The sequence below is a fragment of the Doryrhamphus excisus genome, chromosome 22 (assembly GCF_030265055.1).
Source record: "Doryrhamphus excisus isolate RoL2022-K1 chromosome 22, RoL_Dexc_1.0, whole genome shotgun sequence".
NCBI lineage: Eukaryota > Metazoa > Chordata > Actinopteri > Syngnathiformes > Syngnathidae > Doryrhamphus > Doryrhamphus excisus.
The window spans coordinates 6,231,548-6,250,231 of NC_080487.1; the positions used below are offsets into that span (position 1 = coordinate 6,231,548).

At 42.3% G+C, this 18,684-nt stretch overlaps 2 protein-coding genes across 2 annotated transcripts; both read left to right on the forward strand.

Annotated features, from left to right (window-relative positions):
• Positions 1–982: 982 nt before the first annotated feature.
• On the forward strand, positions 983–4,358 carry LOC131109737 (transmembrane protein 238-like). The gene is made up of 2 exons (XM_058062018.1): positions 983–1,636; positions 4,151–4,358. The coding sequence occupies exon 1, from the start codon at positions 1,108–1,110 to the stop codon at positions 1,630–1,632; it is 525 nt and encodes a 174-aa protein (XP_057918001.1). The 5' UTR covers positions 983–1,107; the 3' UTR covers positions 1,633–1,636; positions 4,151–4,358.
• Positions 4,359–10,845: 6,487 nt separating this feature from the next.
• On the forward strand, positions 10,846–18,684 carry LOC131109856 (forkhead box protein K2-like). The gene is made up of 10 exons (XM_058062282.1): positions 10,846–11,363; positions 12,680–12,874; positions 12,968–13,109; positions 13,381–13,527; positions 14,365–14,558; positions 14,645–14,850; positions 16,107–16,346; positions 16,431–16,628; positions 17,618–17,823; positions 17,966–18,684. The coding sequence occupies exons 1-10, from the start codon at positions 11,068–11,070 to the stop codon at positions 18,017–18,019; spliced, it is 1,878 nt and encodes a 625-aa protein (XP_057918265.1). The 5' UTR covers positions 10,846–11,067; the 3' UTR covers positions 18,020–18,684.

An 18,684-nucleotide genomic window follows, 5' to 3' on the forward strand; every position in this document is an offset into this window, starting at 1 on the left:
CGGAAGCGGATGTCACGTCGTTTCTCTTATTGTATTGTAACACGCTCAGCACAAACAACCAGACCAGATAGGCGGAACGATAGGCGGAAGTCCACGAAGCACCGCGATTCCTAACACGGGTTACTCTCACGGCCGTAATCCACGCCAAACTAACTTTCAACCAACTCCAAACATGGGGTTTTCTTCCGTCACTTCCTGTCCGTTCCACTGTTTTGCTCCCCCAACACCGGAACACATATTTTCATGGCAACACATGTCAAAGCACAACACATAACACCCATAAAAATAATTACAGTATTACTCTCTATATCGGAAATTACGGAAGTCCGTTTCCGCCACTGAAAAAACAAAGTTATCCCAATGGGAATGTCGCAGATAAATCCACCTTAATTAAACGTGTTGCCTTCCACCCGCCGCTAGATGGCGCCATATAAGAGGAAGCCGTGTTACTGTCTCCTACCTGTTTTCTGGTCGCCTTGTGTGTGTCGGCGAGTGCACAGGGGACCGTCTGCAAATGACAAAACCGCTGCAACAACGTCAGGAGAAAAAACACAAATATTCAATAATGCGCAGACTTCCGTTGTCTTTTGCTGGTCGTACTACATATTGTTGATATAAAAATATTTCATAATATTAATCTTTTAATAAGTTAAATAACTTCAATCATATGTACTGTATAGTGTAACTAAAACTATCCATGTCGTTAATTGGTCGGCAACCCCATAGAACCCCCATGGGGTATTGCTATGAGGAAAATGCGATATGCAAGATCAAACAGTGCAAAGATATAAAGAAATAAGCATTAGAAATATATCAGTATGTGTGTAATGAATGTATATACTATAAAAGTTTGACTTTTTAATAAAATTACTGAAATAAGTCAACTTTTTTTTATCGATCAGCACCTGTAATATCGATTCGACACTGGCACACAACGGCAGTGAATGTAACACACGCACGAGTCAGCGGGAAGCCCGCGGCTGGCAGTGACGTCACAAACAGGGCGTGGTTTACTCGCGAGGAAAAGGAGCACCGCTCAGGTGTGAAGTCCGCGACATGTGACAAAAAAGCTTTAAAGGGTCGAGCGGCGTTCCGCGCGGCCGCGCTATGGCTGACAGCTGCGTGGGAAAGTGCGCGCCCGTATTCCTTCTCGCCGTGGTTTTTGATGCCGCCGGTCTGGTTGTTCTTCTCGTGGGCATCTTTGGCAACCTGAACGTGGACGGACGCTTCTACGGAGATTTCCTCATCTACACGGGGTCGCTGGTTATCTTCCTCAGCCTGGTGTGGTGGGTTCTGTGGTACACCGGCAACGTCCGCTTGGGCGCCGACCACAGGAGAAGTTCCCTGGACGTCCGCTTCACCAACTGGGCGAGGAAGATCTCAGAGAGGTTCTCGAGAAGCGCAATCAAGTCTCAGGAGAAGAACAATTCCGGGAAGGACGTGAGAGGAGTCTTACCTTGTGGTGCGCACACCAGGATTACGTGGGAATTGAACGGCACCGGGGCCGTGGGTCAGGACAACAGGGGGTTCGATGGGGGCTCCGAATGCGTGCCAAACGTGGAGTTGGGGGAGTTGAGGAACTCTGATGTGAAGCTCCAGACTGTGGAGAGCAAAGAGGAGAAGCTGCTCTGACGTGGTATGAACTTTATGTGGGTTTGGAAATAAAAATTGTTTTTTTTAGCTAGCATAGCGGCCACAAAACAAGCTAGGACGGGGATGTTAAAAAACTTAAATTTTTGCAAATTATATTTTTTTTCTTTAAATGTGACTTTTTTGTCATAAATTGTCAAAAAAATGCTCATAAAGACTTTTACACTTATACACTTATACTTTTATTATTTTTATAAATTTAGGACTTTTCTAATTAATTATAATAGACTTTTAGAGTCATAAATTTACGACTTTTACAATATGAATAAGTCATATATTAACGATTTTTACTCTTGTAAATTAGATTTTTTGTATAAATTCATGACTTAAATTCTAACAAAATTTTGATTTTTTTTCTCATAAGTTTGACTTTTTTGTCCTTTTAGCACTTTTAGCACTTTTGTAATAAATGTATGACTTTTACAGTCAAATTTACAGCTTTTACAGATATAAATTTACAAATTAAATTTTTTTCTTTAAATTTGACTTTTTTGTTATAAATGTACAACTTTTACACTTGGAAATTTATTTTATTATTTTTATAAATTTAGGACGTTTCTAATAAATTATAATAGACTTTTGGAGTCATAAATTTACAGCTTTTACAATTGGAAAAAGTCATATATTAACGATTTTTACTCTTGGAAATTTGATTTTTTTGTAGTAAATTCATGACTTAAATTCTCACAAAATTTTGATTTTTTTTTCTCGTAAGTTTTACTTTTTTGTCCTAAATTTGCAACTTTACACTTGGAAATTTATGACTTTTATTGTCATAAATTTAGGACTTTTCTAATAAATGTACGACATTTACAGTCATAAATTTACAGCTTTTACAGATATAAATTTACAAATTAATTTTTTTTTCTCTAAATTTGACTTTTTTGTCGTAAATGTACAACTTTTACACTTGGAAATGTATTTTATTAATTTTATAAATTTAGGACTTTTCTAATAAATGTAAGACTTTTACAGTCATAATTTACGGCTTTTACAATCGGAAAAAGTCATATTAACGATTTTTACTCTTGTAAATTAATGATTTTTTTTGTAAATTCATGACTTAAATTCTCACAAATTAGGGATTTTTTTTTCTCATAAGTTTGACTTTTTTGTCACAAATTTGCAACTTTTACAATCAATTTATGGCTTATATGACAAGAAGTCATAAATGTACAACTTTTGCACTTGGAAATTTATGACTATTATTGTCAAATTTATAACTTATTGTCATAAATTTAGGACTTTTCTAATAAATGTATGACTTACAGTCATAAATTCACTGCTTTTACAATAGAAAAAAGTCATATTTACAACTTTTACTCTTGGACATTTATGATTTTCTTGTAGTAAACATATTAATTAAATTCTCACTAATTAGTGACTTTTTTTCTTGTAAGTTTGACTTTTTGTCATAAATGTACAACTTTTACACTTGGAAATGTATGACTTTTATTGTCAGAAATTTAAGACTTTTCTAATAAATGTATGACTTTTATAGTCACAAATTATAGTCATAAATTTACTAATTCTCACAAATTAATGATTTTTTTTCTTGTAAGTTTGACTTTTTTGTCACACATTTGCAACTTTTACACTCAAACGTATGGCTTTTACAACAGGAAAAAGTGATATATGTACAGCTTTTATTCTCGTAAATGTCCGACTTTTCATAAATTTACGGCTTCTATGACAGGAAAAATTCATAATTTTTTTGTAGTAAATTTATGACTTAAATTCTCACAAATTTACAACTTTTTTCTCATGAATTAGATGTTTTTTTGTCAGGCATTTACTTTTACTGTCATAAATGTATCACTTTTATTCTTGTAAATGTATGAATTTTACATCCATATAGTTATGGCTTTTATGACAGAAAAAATTATAAATTAGCAAGAATAAATGTCCTAAATTTTTCATAAATGTGACTTTTTGTCATAAATGTACAACTTTTACACTCAAGTGTACAACCTTTACTGTCAAAAATGTATGACTTTTATTCTCGAAAATATACAACTTTTACACTCATAAATGTACGGCTGTTATGACAAAGAAAGTCATACATTTTTTTACTTTTAGTCTCATAAATTCATGATTTTTTTGTAGTAAATTTATGACTTAAATTCTCACAAATTTCTGACTTTTTTTTTTCCTGGTATGTTTGACTTTTTTTGTACTTTTGGGAATGAGGTGTATACAAAGGTTAAATTCTTAACCTAGTCCCACGCCAGGTCCCCTTTTAAGGGGTTGTCTTGCCACAAAGATGGCGGCACTGCAGGCCGTGCTTCCAAGATGGATACAACTGTGCATGGAGTTGCACCATCAGTTGTGATTCGTGGCTCTACGTCGTCATGAATTGCTATGCTATGCTATGCCATGCCATGCTATGCCATGCTATGCCATGCTATGCCATGCTATGCCATGCTATGCTATGAAGGGTAAACATCTTCCAAGTAATAATTTGACAGTTGCTCTTCTTCTTCTTCTTCTACTTCCTCAGGTCAGACTCCCCAGAACCAATGGACTGGACTATCGGTACTGCTTTTCAAAGACTGAACACTTTTTTTTTTTCAAGACAAGCTCCCACTGAAGGCAAAAGGACTGCACGCAGAAGAAGAAAATGTATTTCATATGTAAATAGCAATTTATTTTTATTTTTGTAAAGGTGAATATTTTTGCTGGAATAAAGTTTAGCAATAGCAATTGCAAACGTTCACTGTAGAAAACAAAATAATCCACTGAGTCAGAATAATTTCATGACAGCAATGGCTCATCAACACAACTCCTACATGCACGGCAGACGGGGGGGGCAAAAATAGTCATTTTTATTTTACAAAATGGGAGTAAAAAAATGTGAAATCGGTTCGCTATTATTGATCTCAACGCTTCTACTGCAATTGACGAGAACATTATTCATTCATTTTCTACCGCTTATCCTCACGAGGGTCGCAGGGGTGCTGGAGCCTATCCTAGCTGTCTTCGGGCAAGAGAGGCAGGGTACACCCTGGACTGGTGGCCAGCCAATCACAGGGCACATATAGACAAACAACCATTCACACTCACATTCATACCTATGGACAATTTGGAGTGGCCAATTAACCTAGCATGTTTTTGGAATGTGGGAGGAAACCGGAGTACCCGGAGAAAACCCACGCATGCACGGGGAGAACATGCAAACTCCACACAGAGATGGCCGAGGGTGGAATTGAACCCTGGTCTCCTAGCTGTGAGGTCTAACCACTCGACCGCCATGCCGCCCACGAGAACATTAATCAACATTTAACATGGTGGCTTTTTTACTCGCCTTCTCGCCTTCTCGTCTTCTCCACTCCACGTCAACAAGTTTCACTCCCGTCTTCTGGAACCAATCTGCACATGTGCAGAAACATGGACCAGTCCATGGCATAACGTGGGAGGGGCAGCGGTCGAAACGCTGAGGAAAGATGACATATTTAATATAGTTTTAAGCACTAAGACTAAAACAGTACTTTGTACTTTCAATTAATTGGGGGGGAGGGGGGTGGAAGTCTCGGGGTCCCAGACTAGGTTTGTGTAATGTTAATAAGTCCGAAATTCCGAAAAGTTGGTTGAGACCTCACAGCGAGGAGACCAGGGTTCAATTCCACCCTCGGCCATCTCTGTGTGGAGTTTGCATGTTCTCCCCGTGCATGCGTGGGTTTTCTCCGGGTACTCCGGTTTCCTCCCACATTCCAAAAACATGCTAGGTTAATTAGCGACTCCAAATTGTCCATAGGTATGAATGTGAGTGTGAATGGTTGTTTGTCTATATGTGCCCTGTGATTGGCTGGCCACCAGTCCAGGGTGTACCCCACGCCTCTTGCCCGAAGACAGCTGGGATAGGCTCCAGCACCCCCGCGACCCTCGTGAGGAAAAAGCAGTAAAAAAATGAATGAATGGTTCTATGTGGAAAATAACATTGAAATGACCGTGAGCTTCTGAGGGCGGGGTCATAAAAGGGGCGGGGGGTTGGGTGCCCCTCTGACATAACTGATGTAGGGTTCTTGCTCAGGTGTGACTACTTGAAAATATGATTGCAGATAACACGGTTGAAGGACCGGTTTTCGTGTCTTCGCTTCCCGGAGTGGGCGTTCCGTTTTGTTGTTGATTAACTTTAAACATGGTGTCCAAAGTGCGGCCAGCAACCTTTTTTTTTTTTTTTTTATTGACTCACAACGTACTGTACAGACAAAAACACTACAAGTATTACACAGACAATAAAAAAATGGCCCCAAATATGATTTAATATTAAATGATTGGAGTTGAGACGGGAATTTTCATGAGCAGTCGAGGCTGCTAATCTTTGGGAATCTCGGCCAGTGTTGAGATGAAGATATGGAAAAAGAATGCCGAGGCTTCTCATGACTTCCAGAGAGGACTTGGCTATTCGGTTCGACTCCGACCCTGAAGTCTAAGCATGGATCTCAGTCTTTATCTTGGTCGCTGCCTGCCATTTTTCTTCATGGCGATTCTCCTCGATGTGGGAGGCCTCATTTTGTTCCTCGTGGGGGTTTTTGCTCCTTTCAGTTTCTGGGATTTTCTCGTCTTCTCCGGACCGTTGGTCCTCTTCCTGAGTCTGATCTTCTGGATTTTCTGGTATTTGGGAAACCTGGACGTGACGATGGAGGATTTACTTCCCAGATGAATATTTGTTTTGAAGACGAAGAGACTCAAACATGACTGAGGTTCTTCCGGTTGGGAATTTTCTGTCGTTGTCTACGTTTGTGAGTCGTACTCGGTGGTTATTCATGTTCTTCTTCCATGATTATCAGTCCCTGTTGTGAAATCTGAGTATACATGCTGTACCTATCCCATTGACCAGAAACCAGTCAAACTGGGTCTATACGCAAACTGGGGCCGCTCTGGTTTCACACCAATCCTCACGTCCACGAGGCGCCAAATGCTATCAATGAAACATCATAAAGATATGAAGAAATGCAGAGTCCAACTTATTTTTCTTTGTCTATTTTGTCAGCTTCCATATTTCCATGTCCACCTTTTCATTGTGAGGAGGACACACCCTGTTGACAGTGTGGCTTATATTTAAACTCATAATAACCATACAGTTGAACACACCACAACATGGCCGTCACTATAGCTAAAACACACACTCATACTTGGATAACAGTTTTCACTTTGAGCCCATAAAATGTGTCCTGAACTCGTCAAGTCGCTGAGTGACGAATAGGAAACATTTTTGACATGGTGGAGCTCACTCTATTATAAAAGCATATTTCTTGCCATTAAAGTTTATTTTTAAAGCAATTTAACGATTCTAATATTCACATATTTCTACTTCTACCTCACAGCTAGGAGACGAGGGTTCAATTCCATGCATGTTCTCCCTGTGCATGCATGGGTTTCCTTCGGTTTCCTCCCACATTCCAAAACCATGCTAGGTTAATTCACGACTCCAAATTGTCCATAGGTATGAATGTGAGTGTGAATGGTTGTTTGTCTATATGTGCCCCGTGATTGGCTGGCCACCGGTCCAGGGTGTACCCCACCTCTCTCGTCCGAAGACAGCTGGGATAGGCTCCAGCACCCCCCGCGACCCTCGTGAGGATAAGCAGTAGAAAATGAAAGAATATTACAACTTCCAATAGCCACACATCGTGTGGTTAGCGACATAGTCGAGTGGTTAGCGTGCAGGCCACACATCTAGGAGACCCAAGTTCGATTTCACCATCTCTGTGTGGAGTTTGCATATTCTCCCTGTGCGTGCGTGGGTTTTCTCCGGGTACTCCGGTTTCTTCCCACATTCCAAAAACATGCTAGGTTAATTAGCGACTCCAAATTGTCCATAGGTATGAATGTGAGTGTGAATGGTTGTTTGCATCATCGCCATCATTTCCATCATGGCGCTTATCCTCACTTGGGTTGTGGCTATGCTGGAGCCTATCCCAGCTGACTTGAGGCAAGAGGTGGGGTACACCCTGGATTTGTCGCAAGCCATCGGTTGCCACTCTATGTTGTTCTCTATGGACAATGGACAATCATCGTGATTTTGGAATGTGGGAGGAAACCGGAATACGGCGCACAAAAGCGGAGATTCAAATCCAGGTCTTCTCCATTTTCCTGACGGTGTAACCAACATGCTAACCACTCGTCCACCGTGCGGATGAGCCCTGACTACTGTTAGCGCTTATGTACCAAACAGCAGTTCACAGTAACAATAGGGGCACTATTCCGAACCGGGGTCTCCCGTCAGGGTTTCCAACTCCTACCTCTGGGAGAGCTATGACCGTGTCCCGTGGGGCAGCAGACATGAAAGATGGCCGATGCTGTGGTGGACGCCTACGTATGTCTACCCTGGGAGGAGTTGGACCAAGTACCCATGGAGAGGGACCCAACCCCATTGAAGTGAAGAATATGAATTTATGGCAGGGGTCTCAAACACGCGGCCCGCAGCCCAAATGTGTCCCGCAGGACACTAGTTTCAGGCCTCCGCCTTGATATGAAAGTTTAATGTTAGTGCGGCCCGCTCAAGTTTGATATGGATGCTGTATGGTATCATGTACCCAGAAAAAATTATTACATTTGATTAATGTTCATGTTAAAGGTTAAATAACTGTTAATAGTTATCCTCCCTATCCGTGTGGAAGTGGTAAGTTTTTGGCTATTTAAGTTTAAAGGAAATAACTTGAAGGCTACCGTTTAGGTCGCTAGCTCTCTAGTTTGCGAGTTAGCATGTGTCTCAAGACCCTGCAGTTGCGCAATATGTTGTAAATAAAAAGAGTATAAATGTGACTATAGTCGTGTTTTGTCATGTCTACAGGGCTCTAATAATTTTTTAATTTTAATCTGAAAAAAATAATTTGTCTACCCACCAACTATATGTGGTTTCTTAAGTTTTTATTATTTGCCGTTTTATTATTATTATTTTATTTATTTATTACTGATTGATTGATTTTCTTTATTCTTGATTTGTTTATTTATTTTTCATCTTATTTTGTGTAGAAAAATAAAAAGTAAGATATTTGAGAACAGTGGAATGTTTTATCAGAGCTTTTATTGTAGAAAATCGGAACCAAAGCACTGACAAAGTTTGTATATTTTTCTGTTTTTAATAAATGCGTTTTTTCTTTTTTTTTGGAAAACCTGATGCGGCCCAGCCTTGCCCAGACCCTAGCTCCAGTGGCCCCCAGGTAAATTGATGGATTCTTATGTGCTTTGTCTTTGTCTTATCTACTATTTGTCTCTGGCATTGATTGGCCCATTTACAAAGGTGTCAGCTGTCCATGATTAATTCATAACAGCGGTGCTCAAAGATGGCAAGAATGAATAAGTCAACGCTACAATTTCCACCTTACACCTCATGTGTCATTCCGCCACTTGTTGCCAAGCTGATGTCGAGTCACACAAACGCAGCCACCCAGCGAACATGACACTGTTTGACCTGACACCGTGGTGACAATGGCGACGGGGATTGATTTCGACACGGCGTGTCCTTCTGCAGTCTGCTTTTACATTTGCACAGCACGGTAGCTGAGAAGAATGGTGGTGTCTAAAGTTGTACTTCAGCAACTGGTATTCAATGGAGAGCACTTTCATGGAAACCTGTAGTATAGGTTTGTCCACTGCTGTCAATAACAACAACAACAACAACAACAACAAAAGACACTATTTACCAGCCAATCAGTTTCAATGCTGTATAAAATATCTTTGAGTAAAATCAAATACAGTTCAAGACATTTTCTTTTGAAAAAAAATATCACTCGGATATTGTGAACATCCAGCAGCAACACGATGTTTTGTCCGAGCTTCTATTTTGCTGAAAAATATACTGAACCAAGTCGCTTCCGAAAATGAGGCTAAGCTGCGAGCTAGTTTGTCATGGGTTGATGGGGGTCCGCCCGTCTGTCGGAGTCGGGGGGCCCGGGTGCTGGCACGGCCTGCGGCCCCTCCCAGTGTGGACGGCCCCAAATGTGGCGTTTCCTTGATCCTCAGTGCCATGCCATGTCTCCCTACTGTGTGTGATTGTGTGTGATTGTGTGTGTGTGTGTGTCTAGTATGGAGGGTGGGAGGGAGGGGCTTTCTTTGAAATTGTTTTTCTTTTTAATTGTGGTAATTGTTTTTAATTCTGTAAAGCACTTTTGTGTTGCATGTCTATGCAGGAAAAGTGCTCTACAAATAAAGTTGATTTGATTTGATAAATGTAATTTTTCTTTAAAAAATCAAAGCATTTAGAATGTTATTACAATCAATATAATTTATATGTACGCAAAACACAACAAATTAGGGATTGCTGTACTTTACAGTCCCCAAGTGTATTCTTCAACTTTCTCTTTGAACGTGACTGTGCTCTTCTATTTCTGGCAGTTGCTACCTTCTGCCAGCAGGAGGTGCCGTTGTGCTTCTGAGAATAGAAGCCGAAGCGACCAGCCATAGTGGACAGAGATGATTGAATATTCATCTGTCCATCTTTGTTGTTCGATAGAAATCGTTTTCTGCAATGACCGCCATGATGTGCATATACATACACACAGTCTCAGAGAAACTCAAGTCACTCTGGGGTCAAAAGTGGCTCTTTAATGCAACCTGCATATTGCTCAGATCGCAGATGCATCACAGCAGTGCCCTCTATTGGACTTAACCTGCAATAGCATGCCATAACCACTGCTGTACATAAGTTAACAAACTCATTTCGCCTGAAGTCATGTACCCTCTACTCCTGTGCACTTAAACAACATAGGCCTTTTTAGTCTTTTAAAATTATTGATCACGAATCCAATACAGAGTGAAATTATCGTACAAATATCTCAATTAACGTACATTTGTGGCCCTTCAATGTAACCGGCATAAACGCTCAGATGTATAATACACTAGTGCCCTCTATCGGACTTGAACTGCAATAGCATTGCAATAGCCACTACACGAAAGAAAAATAGATACTCAGATGTACACTGTACTCTATCTGTAATATATATGTATGTAGATAGATAAAGATACATAGACAGATATATTCGTCCTTTTGACCGCTTTGCCGTGTCTTCCATCCCGCCCGTCATCTTACAATGCAACCAACCACTTGTTTCTTCGTCTATTTTTATTTTCGTTGCAATTGGTAAACACTGCCTGACTTCCTGTCCACGCTCGCTTTTCATTTGTGCAACGGCACGTCCGTCACTCCACTTCCGTCAGTTTGCTCGCTTTTGATTGGCTTAATCTCCTTACTTTTTTCCCTCTCCTTCGCGGCGGTGGGTCGGAGCGGCGGTAGCCCGGGTCGGTCTAGCACGCCTAGCACGTTCCTTGCGTGAGTCGCAGCGCTTTCAAGTCCGGAACAGTCTTTTTTTGAAAATATAAATACACACAAGTAACCTCCACCGTTACTCTACCGCGGCTACCTGAACGTCATTTAAAACACAACTCAAAAAAACCCATCAGACTCCTCAAAAGATGGCGGTGGTTAGCGGGATGTCGGGGTCGGCTGTAGCCCGACTGGAGGGCCGAGAATTCGAGTATTTGATGAAGAAAAGGTCGGTGACCATAGGCCGGAACTCCTCGCAGGGCTCCGTGGACGTCAGCATGGGACACTCCAGCTTCATTTCCAGGCGGCACCTCGAAATTTTCACGGCCGGCGAAGATGGCACCGGCACAGGGGAATTCTACCTTCGATGCCTGGGAAAAAACGGGGTGTTTGTGGATGGGGTGTTCCAGAGAAGAGGTGCTCCACCTCTGCAGCTTCCACGAATGTAGGATTATTTTTCATGATTATTATTATTGTTGTTGTTATGAAATGGCTGCATTGTGGCAATGTTGTGTTGTTGTTTTGCTGTCCGGCAGCGGTGTTGCACGTGTTGTTGACGATAACGTCACACCAAACCTCCATGCTTAAACACGCAAGTGCAAACATGTTTGCGCCTTTAGCCAACAAAGAAGTTACCTACATTTAAACCCACGGCGTCACTTGAATGATTTTGCAGTTGTCTCTTATTCGGCCTGTATATTTTCACCAAAGACGCATTCTTGAGACGTTGCACTTTGGAATTAGCATTGCGTTACCCCTCAATGCATGTCGGTGGGGCGCATTTGTACGTCAAGATTGAGTTTATTTTCTTTATTTGCTGTGTTTGTTGCATGCCGAATTAAAGCCTTGCGTCAGCAGTTAAAAAAAAATGCATTTTTTATATTTAAATTTTAGTATTTAGGCTGCTAGAAGCAAAAAGATGCACTGTCAGACGTTCCTTATACGTTATTATGTTATGATTATACAAATGGACAAGTTAAAACTTTAATAGATATACATCAGGACACTCTTACACAGTTATGTGAAATATTATGAGGTCCACAGTCTACATAGGTGACTTTAATTGTACCTAAACAACACATCAGTCACTCATACTGTGCACAAAAACATGCAGGACATATAAATACAAGAATGAAATGACACCAGTGTGAGAACAGTTACTGACTTCTATCCCCGGTGGTTGTTTTGTACAGCTGAAAATGTAAGGAGGAAGTGTCAATAACGAGCCACTCTGCTGCTTAGTAATCACCTTCTGTTTTATAGGAGCAGATCTTTTTACATATTCGAAGATACCGTGTTTATCCATGACGGTCACAGCGTTTGAGCAGCGTGGACCGGGGGTCACAAGATTTAGCTATATTAAAACATGACAAAAAAATTGGGACGATAATAAAAAATGTGAATATCACACAATAAATGAAAATGAAGCGGATTATTTTGCTGGTTTTAATATATTGTTATGTGCATGCATGTTTGTTTTCCTCGAGAGTTCACTCTGTGCATTGATTTCAGTGTTTGTGGGTGGGTGGGGGCTGGGCCGCTAGCATACACACATAGTGGAGACAAGAAATTAGTATTTTGTAAAATATTGTAATTTTTGTTTATGGTCTTGTATCATATCCTTCCACGCGCAAAAATAGTTCTTTTTTTGGGGACAGGAGTAATAGTGTATTACACGAAAAATGGCTACCATGCAATGTAACAGGAGGAGCGCCTGTATGTGCAATATACTTTGAATTGTCTTTTTCTACCTGTTTGCAGCTGTTGCTTCCGATTCCCCAGCACAAGTATAAAAATCACCTTCACGGCACTTTCCGCTGACAAAAAGGAGCAGAGGAATGTGCCCGAATCGCCGGTGAAGTCTGTGCAACTTCAGATTTCCCCGCTTACCATCAACATTCCAGACAATATTGCACATCTTATGAGTCCGCTGCCTTCTCCCACGGGCACCATCAGGTGAGTTTCAGCCATAGCATCATCAATTTATTCACTTTGTTGCTTTATCTGAATTTTGGGGGCTGAAAAAGATTATCAATATTTTTTATATAGTGCGGCAAATTCCTGCCCTTCAAGTCCGAGAGGGGCGGGACTGTCCAGCTATCGAAGCAGTCGAGTTCTGCCCTCGGACCTTATGGCAGATAACTCCCAGTCTGAAAACGACAAGGAAGCCTCCGGCGAAGACAGCCCAAAGGTGAGTGAAGGTGGTCTACGTCAGACCAGACATTGATGTTGGCGGAATGCGGCATTTTTAAAATCCGCAACAGACTTCAGAGGACTGTTAATGTGCCGAGAATGTCCTTGGTTACTCATTGAAGTCTAAAAATTGCCCAACACTGACTGCAGGGTAGACTTTGGAATACAGAACTTGATTGAACTCCATTGATTGTGAGCCGGTGTGCGCACAAACCAAAGCCAAAACATCTTCACTTTCCCATATCATCATATTTTTTTTCCCCCTACAGGATGACTCCAAACCACCGTATTCCTATGCTCAGTTGATAGTCCAAGCCATCACCATGGCGCCAGATAAACAGCTGACGCTGAATGGAATATACACCCACATCACCAAGAACTACCCCTACTACAGAACGGCCGATAAAGGCTGGCAGGTCAGTCTCGGGCTCGCTTTATGGTCAGTGTTTCGCTTTCTGGTGACGTGATGCAATGCACGTTTATTCACAAGGTCCAATACTGTATGAGCAGGGCAAAAATGGCAGAATAATACTGCTAACACATTTAGCCGGACGACAAATTGTCCTACAGATTACTGCAAATAAAATATATTAATTAATTCATTCATTTTCTACTGGAGCCTATCCCAGCTGTCTTCGGGCGAGAGGCGGGGTACACCCTGGACTGGTCGCCAGCCAATCACAGGGCACATATAGACAAACAACCATTCACACTCACATTCATACCTATGGACAATTAACCTAGCATGTTTTTGGAATGTGGGAGGAAACCGGAGTACCCGGAGAAAATCCACGCATGCACGGGGAGAACATCTGCGCGCTAACCACTCGACCGCCGTGCCGCCCGTAAAATATATTATTTACATTATTTTCAGACCATTAATGTCATGAAACAATATGGCAGAATAATGGTGCACGATAATTATCCTGCCGATATGAGTGGAATTACGATAAATCCGACATTAAAAATGGCTGATAATTTTTTTTAAAGCCCCAATGAGGTAAGAGTTGTACCAAATGCTCTGCAAGGTGGGGGTGGACGCATTAAACACACAAAAAAAACCTTATCAGCCTTTCTAGATAAATAATTCTCACTGCAGTCTTCTGTGGTTAATCCTGCAACCTAAGTCACAATACATATTTTTTTGTAAAAAAATGTTTAAAAAATCTAAATTCAAGAAAGTCAACATGGTTCCTTTTCCAGATTTTTGTTCATGATGTAAATGAATGACTCCTTCATGTCCCGGTATCTAGAACTCAATCCGTCACAACCTGTCCCTGAACCGGTACTTCATCAAAGTAGCACGCTCTCAGGAGGAGCCGGGCAAAGGCTCCTTTTGGAGGATAGACCCTGCTTCTGAAGGCAAGCTCATAGAACAGGCCTTCAGGAAACGCAGGCCTCGGGGAGTCCCCTGCTTCAGAACCCCCGTAGGACCCCTCTCCTCCAGGTACCGACGCTAGATCGTATTGGCGTTCCACTGCTCAGTCAACTCATGTCCTCCACAAGAACGAATAACTCTTTCTCCGTTTCCAGGAGTGCTCCTGCGTCTCCTAACCACACGGGGGTGCTATCCGCTCACTCCAGCGGGGTGCAAACCCCCGACAGCCTCTCCAGAGAGGGATCCCCTGTTCCCATGGAGCCGGAGCCAACTCCTCCTCCTCAAGCCCCAACCTCTGTCGCCACACTACAGCCCAAACTTGCTGTCATCCAAGAGGCTCGCTTTGCACAGAACTCCCCTGGTAGTAAATTCACCATACATCACATGGGGCTTGGCCTACCAGCCAATTGGTACAAACATATGTCTATTTCCTATGGTGGGAATGGTAGAAACAAGCTAAATGTTAAATGCATAATGCGGGTTTAAGTCCAAAATATGCCAATAAAATATTTTATTAAATATTTATTTATTAATGTATTTATTTTAATTAATTAATTTAAATTTATTTAATTTAAATCAATTTATTTTTAAATAAATAAATAAAATAAAATATTAAAAGAAAACATAATAGTCCAATTCATAGGGGTGTCACAAGAGATCTCACCAGAGTAAAACATGATAATAATCACGATAATAATAGTCATACCGTTTTTTGCATCGTGCAAGGTCATGTTGGTCATTCCGTGTCTCGTGACACCCCTCCTTGCCACTAATGAATGATAATGATGGTGGACATGCTGCGTCAACATAATCCAGAGCAACTAGGTAATGGTAATGGTTTAATTTCAACATGAACATGCATCAGATTACAATTGAGTGCATCCCATAATCAGTTCACAGTTCCACATATCCAAAAGGAGTAGGAAGAAGCAAAGCTTATTAAATCCTACCCCTCCATCTGGTACTTTTACAATCAGTAACTGTTACATTTGTTCACTTCCTGCTTTCCTAATATAGTTAACGGGTTTTTTTTTAATAATATAAAAAATATAGTAATAAAAATATAGTAAAAAATATAGTAAAAGTTTTTTTTAATTTTTTTATTTTATTTTTGTCACGTACCAAAGTACAAGGTGATATGAGCATCCAATGACATAATGTGTACCATAGTAAGTGTCAATATAGTGATATATATAGCACATCATGACTGGTTCAAGACTCTTCTAGGGTGTGTTCAAGGGCCGCTGAACAAAGTGAGAAATTTCTACACTTATATGCATTTACATTTAAAAACTTAAATGTTTTTAGTTACATTTGAGTGATTTAACACGGTTTTAGTCACCTTGACACTCCTATTATTCATTCTACACATCACATTGTACAAGTCTTATGCTGCAGGGACTCCAGACGGCCACTAGCTAGTAAGCTAACAAGCTAACCAGTGATCTTCCGATTGATTTCTTCTAAACTTAGAAGTCAAAAACTTACTACTTCCACATGGAATGTGAGAATGTTTTGTGTCATGACTAGTGACCATGAATAGTGACCAGAATGGTACATATCACTCCCGTTTTGACTAATAGACCACGCCACTGTCCAACCGTGTTACACCCACAGGTTCCCCACTCGCTAACCAGCCCGTACTGATCGCCGTGCAACGCCAGATGCCTCAAACGACCCTGAAGCCCGTGACGTACGCCATGGCGACGCCGGCCATTGTGTCGACAACAGCCAGCTCCACGCCCAGCATGCAGACGGTGCACGTTGTCCACCAGATCCCGACCGTCACCATGACAGCGGCTACAATGAAATCCGACCTTCAGGAGAACGGAGGAGGAGACCACCAAGAGCTGAAAGGTGCGCCGACACTTTTAAGCGCCGTTGCTCGTTGCTGCTGTGCGGGCGGGGAGCTAACTGTTAGCGTCTCCTTTTTGCGAATAGTGAAAGTGGATCCGGTGACTTCCATCACAACCTCGTCTATAGGCGGAGTCGGTCGCATCATCCAGAGCTCCCAGTCCACCCCACTGACCACCGTAACCATCATGCAGCAGGCTCCACTCGGCCAGCACCAGCTTCCTATAAAGGCCATCACGCAGAATGGAACTCACCTGGTCCCCATCAATTCCTCCGCTGGCACAGGTGACCGCCACACACACATTAAAACACACGGTCTTGCACTATGTAAGGGGCGTTGCAAGGGAGGGAGACCACTATGTTGCTTTATCGGTGGAGTCAATCCTTTCATTTGTGTAACGCAATTGTGGAATCGGCCAATAAAAATGGAATTTACTGTTAAGCGAATTTAGCGGAAGGAGACCGTCATCACTGAGTGGTTAGCTCGCGTACCTCACAGCTAGGAGACCAGGGTTCAATTCCACCCTCGGCCATCTCTGTGTGGAGTTTGCATGTTCTCCCCGTGCATGCGTGGGTTTTCTCCGGGTACTCCGGTTTCCTCCCACATTCCAAAAACATGCTAGGTTAAGTGGCGACTCCAAATTGTCCATAGGTATGAATGTGAGTGTGAATGGTTGTTTGTCTATATGTGCCTTGTGATTGGCTGGCGACCAGTCCAGGGTGTACCCCGCCTCTCGCCCGAAGACAGCTGGGATAGGCTCCAGCACCCCCCGCGACCCTCGTGAGGAAAAGCGGTAGAAAATGAATGAATGAATGAGACCGTCATCACCGAGTGGTTAGCGCGCGTACCTCACAGCTAGGAGACCAGGGTTCAATTCCACCCTCGGCCATCTCTGTGTGGAGTTTGCATGTTCTCCCCGTGCATGCGTGGGTTTTCTCCGGGTACTCCGGTTTCCTCCCACATTCCAAAAACATGCTAGGTTAATTAGCCACTCCAAATTGTCCATAGGTATGAATGTGAGTGTGAATGGTTGTTTGTCTATATGTGCCCTGTGATTGGCTGGCCACCGGTCCAGGGTGTACCCCGCCTCTCGCCCGAAGACAGCTGGGATAGGCTCCAGCACCCCCGCGACCCTCGTGAGGAAAAAGCGGTAGAAAATAAATGAATGAGACCGTCATCACGCGGGGACCGCTCAATCGTCACAAACAGGAACCCGCCCCCCTCCCGAAGTAAACATGCCCGGACGTTATTCTAGTATTTTTCTCCCACACAGCCGTTGCCAACCCTCTTCATCTCCTGGCCACCCACGCTTCGGCTTCCGCGTCCCTCCCCACCAAGAGGCAAAACGGTGAGCTGCAGGAGCCGCCGGCGACCAAGAGGGCGAAGACGCAGGAAAGCGACAAGGGGGAGGTGCCGGCCGCCAACGGTAACGGTGGCTGCGCCGCAGACGGAGCTGGAGAAGATCCGGTTAGCGAAGCGGTAGGGAACAAGTAGCCCCCTCCTTGTCTCCCCCCCGTCTGCATCCTGAGCCTCGCCCTTCCTGTACACGTTGCCCCCCTCACCCCTCACCCCCACGCTCCCCCACACTCTGACCTCTTCACTGGTTTCCATGTACTCTAAGGTGCCAAAAGAGAGAAGAGATGACTGGAGAATGTTCCCTTTCCACGTGGAATGAAAGCCCTAGCAGTTAGCCTCCAAGCACAGGAAAAGACGAACGAGTCACAATCCACAATCCCGGATGACTTCTTTTGGACTGAAGCCTCAGCCCTGGTAGCATCTCAGCACTTATACGTTTGTGTCGGAATGGAACTCGCCACCGAGAGGAAGCGTGCGGACATTCCCATCTTCGGCAGCTAGCCTAACCTTTGACCCGCTTGTCGTTAAAAAAAAAAAAAAATGCATCTTTGGACCTCCATCTCTCTAAGGACAGCGGTCCATTAGTCGAGTCTTCACGAACACTAAAATAACAACAAAAAAATATCACTAATTATTTTTTGTATGTATACTTTGTTCGGTGAAATGAATGTAGTCGCCTTTATTGTTTTTTTTTTTTAAAGAGTGGATTCTCTTCTACTCATTCATGCAAATTTGTTTTTCAACCGCTGTACATGCAAAGACTTTTGTCATATTTTACAAGAAGATAAAAACAGAGTATATTCCTGTGCGTATTTGACCGTATGCTTCATTGAGATTGCATGTTAACACATTTAGAGATACAATGTACCTGAGCTCATTATATATGAAATATGGAAGACAAGAACATTAAGACTCCATCTATTGCTTCTTGATTCTGACCACTGCTGCACTTGACCCTCTTTTTAGTTGCTTTTTTTTTTTTTT